General features: G+C 40.3%; 1 protein-coding gene across 3 annotated transcripts in view; it reads right to left on the reverse strand.

Annotated features, from left to right (window-relative positions):
- The window catches only part of UBE2Q2 (ubiquitin conjugating enzyme E2 Q2), a 58017-nt gene extending 45313 nt beyond the window's left edge, over positions 1-12704 (reverse strand). For all 3 annotated transcript variants that reach the window (XM_081549646.1, XM_081549644.1, XM_081549645.1), the window contains exons 1-2: positions 12284-12704; positions 1811-1912 (exon numbers count right to left, since the gene is read on the reverse strand). In XM_081549646.1, coding sequence (XP_081405772.1) covers positions 1811-1912; positions 12284-12472 — 291 coding nt within the window. In that variant the 5' untranslated portion in view covers positions 12473-12704. The remainder of the gene's footprint in view (positions 1-1810; positions 1913-12283) is intronic.
- Positions 12705-15622: the final 2918 nt, after the last annotated feature.

Consider the following 15622-nt stretch of genomic DNA (forward strand, 5'->3'; position numbering starts at 1 on the left):
AGCTTATCTGATCAAGAAACTAGATTATAAAATAACTGGCAGAGAGCACAAGAAAGAGTAGAGGATGAGTTTGTTTTTTCTTTTATGTAAATACTCGTTCATAAAATTGGACCAAATTTTATATCCTATGTCATTTTACTTTAGGAGCATTTTTTGATGCAATATTTTAGACATCAAAAAATAAGCCCACTCATTTCTACTATTATAAAACTTACAACTTTAGATCTTTAGAGGCAACCTCTTAAAGGGAAGCATTGGTAAGGGGGCTATGTCTATTGCTCATAACCTGTCCTGCTGCCCCTCCCTTGCTGGAGATGTGAACACATGTCTGTCTAGCTTTTAATTTTTTCCTCTAATCTTCATGGCTTTGTTGTTACTCTTGTAATACTCACACTGAAGTTCCTCTGATCTTAATTTTAAGAACAAATGTTTAAACCACCTCTAACTTATTGTGACAAAAATCTGAGGTAAGTCTTTAACTTCCTCAAATGGTCAGTTCTCCCAATACTATTCATAAAATAATCTATCCTTTACTTATTGAGTATTTTGGTTCAATTTAACTGATTCTAAATTCTCAATTGCATGATTATGTTTCTAAATTTCTAACTGCCTTTATCTGTCCAGCTTAGTGCTAGTACTTGGTACTTTATTTAGTATCTGGTCAGATAATTATTATTATTTACTCTTCAAAACAAACTTTAGAGTCATTTTGTCAAGTTCCAAAAATAAATCTGTTGGGATTTTTACTGGAATTGCATTCAATTTATAAATTCACATGAAATTACAGATAACTGACATATTTATAATATGGGAGTCTGCACATCTAGGAACACAGTTGTCAAGTCTTTCATTCCACTCAGCAAATGTTTATAGTTTTCTTGATACAAAACTTGCACATCTAAGCTTATTCCTAGGTATCTAATTTTTCTTTAATTGTGGCTATCAATAAAATACCTGTCCACTGTATTTTCTGATTATAGCTGATATTTAGGAAAACTTGATTTTTATATAACAGAACTTTTAATCAATCATCTTAAAAATTGCTTTTTCAACTGACTCCTTTGGATTTAAGGTAAACAATCACGTTATCTGCAAATAATGACTGATACTCTTCTATAAGAACTTTGTGATATCATGGAAAAATGCAAATGATATAACTTTAATAATAATTTAAACATATGTTTAAGAGTATATGTATTTTACAAGCAAAAGAAAAATACTGATTAAAAAAAACTGCCATCATGTCAACAATGTTTATATCAGGTAGAGAAAAATTAGGGTGATTTCTATTTTCTTTTTATTGTTTTTAATTTCACTAGTTCTTTCACAAGGGTCACTTAATAGTTTTATAATCAAAGAAATCTGATTTCTTTATATATTAAAAAATATTTTTTTATTTATAAGCCTTTGGTTTTTACTGCAGAGTTATATAGACTCTTGACAGAAACATCAATTGGGGTCATTCTATCATTATTTCCCCCTCACATCTACCTCAGTCTTTTTCCCTTTTTCTATTTCCTACCTTGGATAGTGGATCCAATCAAAATGCTTACTTAATTTAATGATTAGGATTCATGGGAAAGAGACAACCTAATTCTGGAGCTAAACTAAGACTATAGTTACAGGGAATAAAAATGAGAAACCAAGTACTAAACAGAATTTGAAGGACAAAAAAAATATCTTAGAGGAGCTAAAGACTAGGTTATCAAATAGTCGTTAATCAAGCTTTTGTATCATATTACCTCTTAACACTTGAATTCTGTTATGTTCATGAGAAAAAAAAAAAAAGTAGTGTGGTTTATTTTCTCACCGAATTGTTGTTCTTAGTGTCTTCGAGACGTTCCAGAACTGATGTCAGATTTGGATCATCAGAGTCCACAAACCATATTGGTGAAGAAGATGGATAAGATTCCTGTTACGGAGACACTGATGTTAAACACATTTACATACAGGCTAACCTGGATATGCAACTAAACCCCACCACTAAATGGTAAGATGATCACAAATTTAAGTCAAACATATCATAGAAAGAAAAGTAACACATTAAAATCCATGTCTTTAAATTTATTAAAAATTCATGTTTTTAATTTTCTAAACAAAAATTATTAAGCTCTATAGTTTAATCTTGCCTGCTTCATGTTATATGATTTATAAGCCTTAAAAAAAGGACTTGCAGTCTGATTTAAAACAGAAGAGAATATACTCCAAAAGTTGTTCCATCAAAAGCAGAAAAAATGTTATGCAAGTACCAAGGATGATGGGTTTCCTTTCTTTACAAAGAAAGGTCTATCATGGCATGGATTTGTCGGCTTTAACATTTTTTAAGGGCTTTAAAATCTAGAATCATAATAAATCCTTCAAGAAACAAAAACAAATTAAAAGCAAAAACAAAAATTTCCAACCTTGAAGTAGTCTATAGAGTTAAATCATACTACTTTTTGCCTTTCAGTATAATAAAGCTACATTTCTAGGCTTTATCTAGATGAGATGTAACTCAATTTTGTAAACAAAGTAAAGGAATACATATCTATGCACATGTTTTTAAATCCTTACAAATGCTAAAACTAATTTTTAAAATCCACTCACTGTATGCCTTGTCTTCTCAGTAGTGTAATTACAGAAGTTACCTTGAGATTTTTTTCTCCATTAGAAAACTGGCTGCTAAAAGCAATCCCATTTAATTTTCGCCTTTTTCCTAATAATTTCCCTGCCTTTCTTAGATTGTAAACAAGAATGTAGTTTCTAAAGGACAGATTTCTTAAATGAGGTCAAGATTACTTCTTAAATATAGTAAATGTTAGAAAGGCAGAACAAACAGCAACACAGCTATCTTAGGGCTACATTCAGTGCTCACTTGCCATGGGAGCTGGACTCTGAGACACGCATTCTCCTTGTACAGCTGCTGTCTGTGGGCTCCCAATCATCAAGGTCAGTTGTGTTCTTGAACACTGTAAGAAGCTGCCTCTAAAATGGCCCCAATAATCCTAACCTCCTGGTATTCACCCCCAGACCTAATGACTCACTTGTAACAAGCAGAATACAGTAAACTAACAGATGTCACCTCTGAAATTAGGTTACAAAGAGATGGGAAGTTCTGTCTTGCTCACCCTCCCCTGCTCTTTCATTTGTTCCCCCGATGGAAAACAGTTCCTTACGGAGCGGTCCAAACCCACTGGGCAAGGGATTGAAGAGGCCTCTGACCAAGTGCCAACTAGAATCTGAGGCCCGCAGACCAACAGCATTTGAGGAGATGAATCCTACCAACAAGTACATGAATGAACTTGGAGGCGGAGAGGACTGTCCTGTCCTGCCTTGAGATGACTACAGCCTCAGCCAACACCTTGAATGCCTGGTCAGGGACCCTGAGCCAAGGAACCCAGGTAAGTCACACACAGATTTCAGACCCATAATCAAAATGAGATAATGAGAGATAGTGAGATAATGTCTGTTTTAAGCTGCTAAACTAGTTGCAGAGCAATAAATAATTCAAACACCATAAAATTCCAATATTTTATTACATCACACAAACTGAATACTACCAAGAAATGCTATTACTATCTATATACTTTTTTAAAGCACAATTATGTGTTGATTTTTTAAAGTTAACGAATTAAACATTACACATTTCCACCTACTAACATTTACTCTGTTCATTTGTACTGCTTTCTGTTACATATTAGGGAAAGCCATTATTATCCGTATTAGCTGCAGTTAGGATCTAGTCACAGAAAGATGACAATTTTACAGTTTGAGAATTATAATCTCAATATACTTGGAGCCACAAAATCTGAATATTTTTAAAGCATTTTACCAAATATTCTTTAAAGAAAAAAAATTGAAGTAGAACATCATTATATCCATTCGGCAATGGTTTATTTCTGTATCCCCATCCCTCAAACTCTTACTGTGTCCCAAACCTCTTTAAGGCTAAAACGTAGATGGTCTTCAAAATTAATCCCATTTTTAGTGAGAATTACTTACTGAATATTACATTTTCTTCGAAGTCTTCAGCCTAGTCTGGAGAATACACTATCTAAACCATTTTGTTTTAGATTTGTATTTTCTTTAGCCTTAAAAAAAGAAAAAAAGAAACTACATTTTGAGCTTCATTGCATTGATTAAAGTTCTGCATAAGCAAAAGAAAATATATCAATGGGTGGTGCTCTGGGCTAAAACCCCTCAAAACCATATTACAAAAAGAAAAGAAAAGAAATACTGAGATCAGTTACTACCCATGTCATATTTTTCTAATCCTAGACAAAAGAAGACAGGATATATAGTAGGTCTAAGCAACTATGTTAACAGTTCTCTAAGTGGGGCCCTTGGACTCCAAGGTCCAAACTATTTCTACAGGAATACTAAGATGTTAATTGCCTTTTGCACATTTAACATTCTTACCAATGGTGCCAATACAATGGTGGGTACCTTAGCACAGATAAAGGCAGTGACAGCAAACTATACTTGAAGTCATGGTATTCACCACTATGCATTAAAGGTGTTTCAAAGAAGAAAAAGGCATTTCACTTATGAATGTCTGTGATGAGGCAGTTATTTTACTAAATCTCAATCCTTATATCTTTCTAATATTGCAAGTGACGAAATGGGCACACATGAGCACTCCTACAGAATGCATGGAAGAGCACTTGTGTGTCTGGGTTGTGAGCTGAACTAACCACTTTCACAGGACACCATTTTCACTTGAAAGAATTACTGACAAACAATGGCTATTCCAACTTGGGTTTCTGATAGATATTTTCTCAAAAAAGAATGAAAAGAACCTGTAATTTCAAGGAAAACCAAGGCAGTATTTATTGCTAATAATAAAATTCAAGCTTTTAAACAAAAATTAGAAGTTTGCAAAGCCTGTTTCCACCATGTGAGCCTGACAGCCTTCCCAAGAGTATTTTGATGAGGGTGATGGTGATATTAATGGACATAATGTTATGTTATATAATGAAATATATTAACATTTATAAGATTCCAGCGAACTAATAGTTTCCAAATAATAACGCATGATGTCATATCACACAAGGGTGAAAGATCCAGTCAAAATCCAAGAAAAACCAAGTTTGAGTACAGTATCCAAAAAGAATGTCTACAGCTATCTAAAATGCCTATTAAAATATTTCTTTTTCCAATCAAGTATCTGCGTGAGGCTGGATTTTCTTCTTATTATTTCAACCACAACAACATACCACCATAGACTGAATGCAGAAGCAAATGACAGACCAGATATCAAAGAGTTTAACCCCCAAAAAAATGTAAAATTGTGCCACTCTTCTCATTAAAACCGCTGCCTGTCCCCATGCTCCAACCTTTTCCCCCTCACTTTGAGAATTTCTTCCTTGGAAGAAACATCTTTTTACCATTCTGTATTAATGTGGTTCCACTGAGGATACTTTTCCTATCTCCTTTCCATCTTCCTACCTTCCTCTCTTGACCCAAAACCTGATCACTGGTCTCTACCAGCCTATCCTATTCCTGATTAGCTGTCAGATGAGCTAAACTAGGCAAATCTGGGTCTTCTCTGGGACTAGGGCCCTCTTTCTCAGAGATTAGCATCACAAGGTCAATGCTGGCCAACAGGGGTAGTCAGCATTTATCCTGCTAAATGGAGAGGGTTAAAAGAAACCAAACTGTTTTCTAGAGGGTCACAGATATTTACACATTTTGCCTTGACTATGAGAATGCCCATTTCACTTGACACTTGTTAACATTATTGCCAATCTGATAAATAAAAGCTGCTACCTGGAAGGGAAAAAAAAGTTCCTACACAATATCATGTGTTACAACATCTTCAAAAACCAATTCATCAATAAGAAGGGAAAGTTATCACTACTAGGAAATTTTCAAAGGATATTACCTATATACATGAGGATTTAGCTTGATCTAGTAATGTTTAAGGCATTATTTAAAACAGAAAAAATCCAGAAACCACTAATAGTAGGGACATGACTAACTCAATGCTAAAGTCATATAATAAGACAGTGCACAATAATTGAAGACATTGTAGAGCAATGGTTACTACAAAGGTCTACAATATTATTGAGTAAAAAAAATCAGATTATAAAATAATCTGATTTTTTTAAGAGAGAGGGAATCTACATAAATATAAGAGAAAAAATATGACCAGTTGACAATACATACCCCAAAATTTGGACAGTGGTGTGTTCTGAGTGGTAGAATTACAGGCAATTTTTTTCCTAGTTTTGCTTATCTGGTTTCTAGATTTCTTAATTAAATAAAAATGTCTTGTCTTCCACATTATAAAATATCCACTACCATCACCTCTGGAAACTGAACCTTCAGCACAAATTCTACATCATGGTCAAGGCTTGTTCAGTGTAATGTTTAAAAGACGACTCACATGCTTTGAAAGGTATCTAAAATTATTACCGAAACTTAGAAACATAAGCATTAATGCTTTCAACCTCTTATACTTCAAGCTTTTAAATTTTTACAAGATTAATAACTAAGCTTTCTATCTTGAAAAGATAGTTTCCTTACTATTTCTCTTTAAAATGGCCCATGATATACAATTTTTAAACAATGGATGGTGCTGAAAAATCCCAATACAAGTTCAAGCAACTTTCCCCACATTAAATGTTTAAAGGCTTCTAACACAGCTCTTTCTCACCACAGTTACAAAAATCTTAGACAATTATCTAACCATCTAATTATTCAGGGGTCCTGTTTTTCCTCAATTTTATTAATACTATTGGTTTTATAGTAGTTTTAAGGCTTGAAGGATGAAGTTGTCTGTGACCACCACCCTAAAAGTTACCATTATTAGACAAATTACAAAGAAGCTCACCACCACTGCCACCATAAAATGTTGTGTTGTTGTCCTAATCTAAGACAACATATTTCAAGGTTAATCAAACGGACCTCTTTGCTTCTCATTGTTTAAGGAGCTTGACTTGTTCAGAAATAACTTTATCTATTTTCCACATAAATGCACTACAAGACCAATGTGCAGCTCTATATCAAGCACCTGCCTGTGAAACTGCCTGCCAGAATGCTCCGTTTCTAGCATTTTTCCAAATGATATGAAATCCTTGGAGATGGCTGTGTCTTAACTTTTTGAAAACTGATACACACACTTCTTGTTGAAGGTTCAGAGGTCTAACAACTGTAACACTTCTGGAGAACAGTTATAGGACACATTATTTTCACACTTTGCTGTTCAATAAATGTGGGATGGAGAACGAAATAAACTGACAGAATTACCATATGGTACCATATAAACTCCTAAATGACCTGACAACACAAAAAACACTACCCCCCTTCCCCCAAAAAGAAAAAAAGAGACTGTTCCCTGATAATCATTTTACAAGTAAACAATGTACAACTAAGTATCTAACATGACTGGAACCCACAGAAGCAGAGTAAATACACTAATATTTGGTAAAAGAAAACTGCATACACACTCCTGTGATCTGAAAAATGTTAACTGTTTGAGGAGCAAATTACAGCTAATTAAAACTTCATTCTAAACAAACTGAAGCAGAGAAATCAAAAGTGCTGAAAAAGAGTCAAACCACTGAATCTGCAGAAACCACTGGTTTCCTTGGTTCTGAGTCTGCTTTGTCTTTCAAAATAATCTTTTAGAAGAGAACACAGAACACTATCACAATGGCCTTGAAAAAGGGACCTCTGCTTTACCACTCTGATTCTCCAATAATGCTTTATTTGACAGGGACTATTTAAATTCAATTCCCAGCCCCTCAACTAGCTGACATTTATCTAACACTATCCTTTTCCAGGTCTAAGGAAGTTTAACCAAAAAAAAAAAAACTCAAATTACTAAAGGATACACCATTCACAAAATGGAAACCTAAAATCTCCTCTTCATATATCTGCTCCTTTCAAGGAAGGTCATAAAAATGGGGATGAGGGAGACTAGATACCAACTAAGAATTTGACTCTATATTATAAACTGGTCAAATGAATGGAAACAATGATTCCTCTGGAGTGAAAGTACCACTTAAGCACTTAACATGACAGTTCTGATACTTCCAAAAGATTCTCCAGGAGTTCAAACTGGAAAAGCAATCTGTCCCAGGAGAATAAACCAAAGAAAAGGTGTTGGGATTTTCAGTCAAGTTTTGTTATTTCCCTTGTATAACATTGTCAGGGCTACTTTTTTCATCAGTGTAAAGACAAGAAACATCAAAAATTAAATTAACAGCACTGGTTCATTTCCCATGAAAAGCTATTAAAAAGTATTTTCAAACCAGTGTTATTCAGCCACTAATGACATCATCACTTTTACATTTAGAGAGATTATTATCACTGTTAGAGAATTCTCCTAAATACATTCTCATGTGGGTCAAAAAGTATTATCTATTTCATAGAAAAATACGGTAAAAGTAGTAGTTTGCTTGAGGTCCCAAAGACTAAGACTAAAAATTTTTTTTCCATCTCCTAAACTCAGAGCTCTAACATTTTTAATTTAGTATCTTGCTGTTGGGGTGGGGAGAAGAGTACCCTTTTTGGCAATGCTGAAAAGAAATTTAATCAGTTAAACAAAAAAATGTTCCACCACAAATAGCCTGGCAAATAGCCACTCATACAGAAAGAGTAATGATTTATGCTACACAAATAATAAAGTACTATGAGGTTTTATTTGTTTACCAGTTAATTTACATCCTGGGGGGGATTTCTCACTTTAAAACAGTGATTCGCTACCAAGAGTTCCCAGATGCCAAGAAGTCCATAAAAGGAGTAACGGAGTTGCCAAGTCATGCTAAATATTTCAAAAGAACTAAAACAAAGTCCTATACTGGCTCCCAATAAAGCTACACAGGTTATTAAAATGAGCTGCTTTGCTTTTAGGTGTGATCATAACAACTGGATGTTAGCTCTGACTGGCAATTAATCTATTTACTGAAAATGGAAAAAATAACTTAAGTCTGCATGACAGACTTTTTTATCATGAGTTCACAGAAAACAAGTAAAAAAATGACTCCTTGAAGTTGAATTTAGCCCTCTTTCCCCTTCGTATCTAAGATTAGGACAAATTTAAGAAATTTAGCTACACTCCCTTGGCTTAAAAGTAAAAAACATCTACACTTTCGTCTTGTTTTTTTACTTCTTAAACCACTTTCATATGAAGTCAAATTGAAGATTTCCTATCAAGCCCTAAGTGGCCTTTTAAATATTTATGCACTGCCCAAGACACTTTCTTGATGTTTTCTCTGCCCTTTTGACCAGTTCTTGCCAGTTAACTTACACGGTAGTTAAGATTTTTGTTCAAAGAGAATGTAGCTAAAATGGTGGCCATATCACCAACAACACAAATATTTACTGAGCATTTACTGAGTGGAGGATGAAAAGCATAACTACTGAAAAGTCTCCCCTGCCACCACGAAAAAGACTTTAAAAAAACCCACCACTGTATTATAACAGAATATAAGAAAACATAACCAAAGCAGCAGTTAAGGACTACAGGAGGCAGGAAGGGAAATAGATACACTGTATGACTAGAGAGCCTTGGGGATGGTCAGACATGTCAAGACAGAATGAGTTGGGGAAAGGGGCACATTCCACATGGGGAAAACTGCTGATGCAGAAGCCTGAAAGAAAAAGGGGGAACTATATCTTTAGAGGATTACTCAAATTGATATGCATGTGTGTAAGAAACAACTAATGAGGTACTATTCACTCAGACATTATAGAAAGTACCTAAGGATGCTTCTTGGTAAGCATGGAGAAGACAGGGCCTGGCAAGAACTCAATAAATATTTGGGAATAAGAGGAAAAGTTTTTTTTTAAAAAAATAGATCAAACAGTACATTTTTAAGAGCTAAAACTTTTCAGATAATAGCAAATCAAACACAGTAGACAGGTCCTGGCATTTGAAATCCAACCCCATCCTTTCCTTGCTCCTTCTCCTCTAAGAAAAAGGTATCGACAAGAGCAAACTGTATTGATTTTATCTAAACACTAAGCCATGCCTAAACAGTTTTTATCTTGTAGAGATACACACCGAAATATTTACAGATGAAGTGCTATGTCTGGAATCTGCTTCAAAATAATCCAAAGTGGGGCAGAGATGAAATAAGATTGGCCAAAAGTTTATCACTGTTGAGGCTGGATACACAGAAGATCTCCATGCTACTGAACTTCTTGAATATGTTTGATGTTTCTCCATAATAATGTTATTAACACAGCATCTACCATGATAATTATCTCCTGATAATGTGTCATAATTCACTGACACCTCAATTTGAGTGGTTTGTATTAATGGTACCATTACCCTAGTCCCCACCAAATCCTCCTTTTGCCAGGCATCTCTAACTCACTTCGCGCTGCACTCCCTAATCCAGGTCATCATTCAGTATCTTTGTGTGCAGCTGACTCCATCAGCCTCCAATATGGTTCTCAATAGGGCACTGCTGGCACTTGAAGTGGGATAATTCTGTCTGGCTGACTGCCTGAATATTACACTTGGCATCCCTATTCCCCTGACACTTAAATGCCAGCTCAGCACAGCAACACCACCATCCCACCCCCACTAGAATAACCAAAACCACACACACATTTCCTAATGCCATCCACTACAGAGAACCACTCCTAGTCCTGGATGGTAAATACGTCTTCCCATTTACCTGAGCTTGCACCTCCCCAGGAGCCTACAAGTTCAGTTTGTCATTTAAACCAGCCATACTTTTTCCTGGCCATACTTCAACTTGTGGCAGAATAATCATCATTCAGATCAGCCAGTCTCTTTATTATCACTTACTTTGTGCTCACTACTACTTCCTGTTTTCCATTCTTGGAAAATGTTCTTCGCCCGCCTATATCCTGGGCTTCTCAAGTCTCATTATAACGTCTCTATTCCTAAGCCAACCACATTTTCAAAGCTGTGGTGTCTTTTTCCGGATGGAGTTTCCTCTGCCTGAAATGCCCTTTGGCTCCCTTCCAAAATTCGATTCACCTGTGAAAACCCAACTCCACAAGTCCGCCTCTCCTCAAGGCCCTTTCTGAAGCGCCCCCCTGCCCCCAACCAAAGTCAAAGTTAATTCTCTTTGGCTTTCACGAGCATACCATAGAACTTGATCACAGTTTGTTGTGTAAAACTCTTCCCTCAAGAACCCCGAGTTCTGAAAGCAGGGACTGCTCTACCCATTTTTGCGAAACCAGCGCCTAGAAGAGAACACCTCAGTACAGCTCTTTATTGTACTTTTTACTTTTTAATATACACCTGCTCCCCGGTATTCTGAGAACTTTTTAATATTATCATAACCTCAAGGCCTCTGCAGACTCCACAGCACCGGGTACGCTGTAGGACTTAACTACCTACTAACTTAACCAAAGGGACACTCGAGTCAGCTTTAACCGTATTTACAGAGGAACATGAAACCACCACCTTGACTCCTGTTATAATAAGAAGCACATCCTGCAGTTTGGACCGATACCGTAAGTCAATTTCACAATGAACATCCTCATCATACACTTTTATGAGGAAACTTATTTAACATTTTTTTTACGGGTTTGTCACGAGCTGTCCGACGAAGCAAATGAGAGAGCTTTAATGGATCTTTCCAACTTTGTGACGTAAAAACGATCTTTCCAGGCAGTAGATTTGGGCATGGATCTCCTTTCTCCTGCACCCGATTTACCACAGGAGGGGCTACACAAACATCGCCGCAGAACACCTGCCGCATCCAAGGTCCAACGCGCCTTCGGAACTCGTTAGCGCGGAGCCAGGCCAGCGGGAAGGGGATCATTCAAACAGCGCCAGAGGCTGCATTCTAAACTTTTCCCCCACAAGCGCGTTAGTTTCTCCTTAAACCCAAACTTAAAAAATAATTGGGGGAATAGACGGAACCAGGGAAACCTGACTGGAGAAGGACGCGTTCAAACTTGAGGGCCTTTCGCCTGCCCCGCCGGGGCTCAAACAACAGCCGACCCGCGGGCCGCGGTCCCCGGGGGCAGGCCCCTGGCTGTGGGCGGCCATGGCGACCCGGCGAGGACTCGGCCGGCCGCGATCGCCCACCTCGACGTGAGGCAACCGGGGCCGAGAAGGGCCAGCACCTCCAAACCCAGCCCCGCCGGGAAAGCCGGAGAAACGCGCCGTCCGCCGCCTCCCACCCCAGCCGCGCGCAGTCCTGGCGGGGCCCCAGCCGGGCCCCTCACCGGGGAAAGGGGCGGACCCACCCCGCCCCGCCCAGGGGTCCGAGGGGCCTCTCCGGGGCAGCCTCCCCTTTGTCCGAGCACTCGGGGCGCCCCTTTCCTCCCCGGCCCGGCCCTGAGGGGCTGCGGCCGGGCGCCTCACCGTGATGTTGCAGTGGAGTGTGAGCGGCGGCGGCGGGGAGTGCGGGCTGCCCGGCGGCGCCGGTGGCGGCACCAGGAACTGGCAGTGCAGTTCGTCCAGCTTCCAGCTGACGATGCGGAATCGCTCATGGTTCTTGTCGAAGATGGACGCCAGGAACTTCAGCTCGGCCTTGAGCCCTGATACGGACATCTTCCCCTCATCTCCGGCGGGAGGGGTGCGGAAGGGGAGCCGGGCCCGGAGCCGCCGTCACGGCCGCGACCGCCCCGCGGGGCCGGCCCGGGCCGCGCTCTCGCGGCTCCGCCTCTCCTCGCCGCCGCGGCCCGCGTCGGATCGGGGCTGGAAAATGGCGAGGGGCGCCGAGGCCTCAACGAGCGGCGGTGTGGCGGCCTGGGCGGCTGCTCCCTTTGTAACTGACTCCACCGGCAGGAGGCGGCGGCCCCGTGGCTTAAAAGGGCAACAGCGACACCACCCCCGCTACAGCCTGGGAAAGGGCTGCCCCCACCCCGCCCCCATCCCTCCCCATCCCTCCCCTCCCCTCCCCCATCCCTCCCCTCCCCTCCCCCATCCCTCCCCTCCCCTCCCCTCCCCTCCCCTCCCCTCCCCTCCCCTCCCCTCCCCTCCGCGGCGCTCCTGCGCGCCCCCGTTCGGGCGCGTGCGCGCGGCTGGGCGCGCGCCCGCCCGGCCGCCCCCTCCTCCCTGTGACCCAGCCCCCTTCCTCTCGGCCCATCTGCTCTGCTCGCGCTCGCGGATGCCAGGGTTTGGCCAGCTGGCGCCCCGGCTCCTAATCACCAGAAGGAGCCGGAGACCCCCGAGCGCCCCTGTCCCCCAGCCTGGGACCAGACACGTGCCCGGCCTATTGCGCCGGCCACGTCGGCGGGGCAGCGGCCACGCGCCGGCCCCTGGGGGCGGGGCTCCGCGAGGCTCTGAGCGGGCCACCCACTCACCTGACCCAGCCCGGGGCCCTCCCAGATAGGAGTCTGCCTACAGCACTCCGGACCCAAATCGGCCCACTTAGCTTCATCTCCACTACTTTCATCCTAATCACCTAGTCACCTAGCCACCACTTGTCTATCTAGCCTGAGTTCCTGTCAGGACCTTCTCGCCGGACTCTGCCCACTCCTTTGCTCTCAAACAATCCTTTTACCGATGATGGTAATTTGGTCCCTGCCAGCTGCTCCCTCCCACCTCTCGCAATTTCATCCTTTCCGTACCCACTACCTCTGTTCACTCTGGCATTCATTTTTCTCTCCCTCTTTCCTGTCTCGAGCTTAAGATAACTTTCTCCACCTCCCATGGAGACAGGGCTGGCCTATTTTCAGTGAAGTCTTAGCTCAGGGCCTTCCTGAACACCTAATCTAAAATAACCATCTAGTCACCCTGTATCATACCATCCTATGTTAATTTTTTGCTAGACACTTATCACTATCTGATATTTTTCCTGTTTATTGGTTGTTTTCCCCAACGTGAATGTCTTATTCAGAGCCATAGTCCCAGGACCTAGAACAAGGCCTTTTATATAATAGACACTCAGTGTTACTGAATGAATGCTCCTATCTGGAACGCTCAGCATTTAACACAATCCCTGGCATATTGTCAATGCTCCTGAAATAGATGGAGGGCTGCATGGTAGTCCAAAGGACTATAACAGAATTGGGCAGGTAATTAATAGTGTGTTTAGTGATATGCACTAGAAGCAGGACCAGTTTCATGAGCATGCAACCTGTAGTTGCATAAGTCTCCTGGCTTAGAAGGGCCTTGTGTTAGGTTTAATGCCCTGCTATAGACATTTTGAAAGTCTTAATAATTTTCCAGCAAGTTGGTCTGCATTTCCTTTTTCACTTTTTTAAAAAATTTATTTTTAATTGAAGTATAGTTGTTTTCCGATATTGTGTTGGTTTCTGCTGTATATCTACGTGAATCAACCATAGGTATACACATGTCCTCTCTCTCTTGTTTGCACTGGTCTTGACTAGAGGTACCTAGCCTTCTCCGGTGCCTAAATGTCTCCTCCTTCATGATCTACAAGTGATCCCTGATCTACTTGTCGTTTAGATAACGAAATACAGAACAACATAAAATGACATGATACAAACTTATTTACAGAACAGAAACAGACACACAGACTTAGAAAACAAACTTATGGTTCCCCAGGGGAAGGATTAGGGAGTTTGGGATGGACAGGTATACACTGCTATATTTAAAACCAACAAGGATCTGCTGTGTGGCCCAGGGAACTCTGCTCAATGTTATGGGGAAGCCTGGATGGGATAGAGTCTGGGGGAGGATCAATACATGTATTATGATGGCTGACTGAGTCCCTTTGCTGTCCACCTACAATTATCACAACATTATTAATCAGCTATGTGTGTGTGTTTAGTCATTTCAGTCATGTCTGACTCTTTGCGACCCCATGGACTGTAGCCTATCAGGCTCCTCTGTCCATGGGGATTCTCCAGGCAAGAATACTGGAGTGGGTTGCCATGCCCTCCTCCAGGGGATCTTCCCAACCCAGGAATCAAACCCGGGTCTCCCACATTGCATGGGAATTCTTTACCTTCTGAGCCACCAGAGAAGTCCATTAATCAGCTATACTTCAATACAAAATAAAAGAATTTAATAAAAAGTTTTAAAAAATACAGAAACACACAAGGCAGTAATAAGTCCACTGAAAGGGGAACATATTTAAAGTTTTTATTTTCATTTACTTCTGTAATAGTGTATCATGTTATATTGTTTCTTAGCCTTCCAGTGGTTCACAGACCACTCTGAGAATATAATAAAAGCTATGATCCATCTTCTCAGGAAAATGCCTCTGCATATAAAGTGTTTTATTTATGGGGATTCCTGGCCCTGGAACTAGGGGCACAATTATCAACTGGGATTGAGAGAAAGAAGAATGGATTCCAGTGCCAAACTCTGAGCCAGAAATAACTAGCACTGGCATCATTGCTGGGTTAAGCACACATGTAGCTTGCTGCTGCTTTTTTCTTCAGTCTCTGGTGCTCCTAATAAGCATGATAGTCACAGACAAGGATTTGAGACAAAGGAACAAACTGTTCAGAACTTTGTATGACTCTGAGAAATAAAAGTCCCTGAATAAGTTATTTAATCTATCTAAGCTTTATTTTATCTCTAAATTGCTATGAGAAAATAAAAAGCTTTATAAATTGTAAACACTTTTATATCTCAGAAATACACACAGACACACATCCCCATGGACTGTAACCTGACAGGCTCCTTTGTCCATGGGATTTTACAGGCAATAATACTGGAATGGATTGCCATTTCCTCCTCCAGGGGATCTTCTTGACCCAGGGATCGAACCCACATCTCTTGCAT

The sequence above is a fragment of the Giraffa tippelskirchi genome, chromosome 12, assembly GCF_054371585.1.
Source record: "Giraffa tippelskirchi isolate mGirTip1 chromosome 12, T2T-mGirTip1v1.2.pri, whole genome shotgun sequence".
Taxonomy (NCBI): domain Eukaryota; kingdom Metazoa; phylum Chordata; class Mammalia; order Artiodactyla; family Giraffidae; genus Giraffa; species Giraffa tippelskirchi.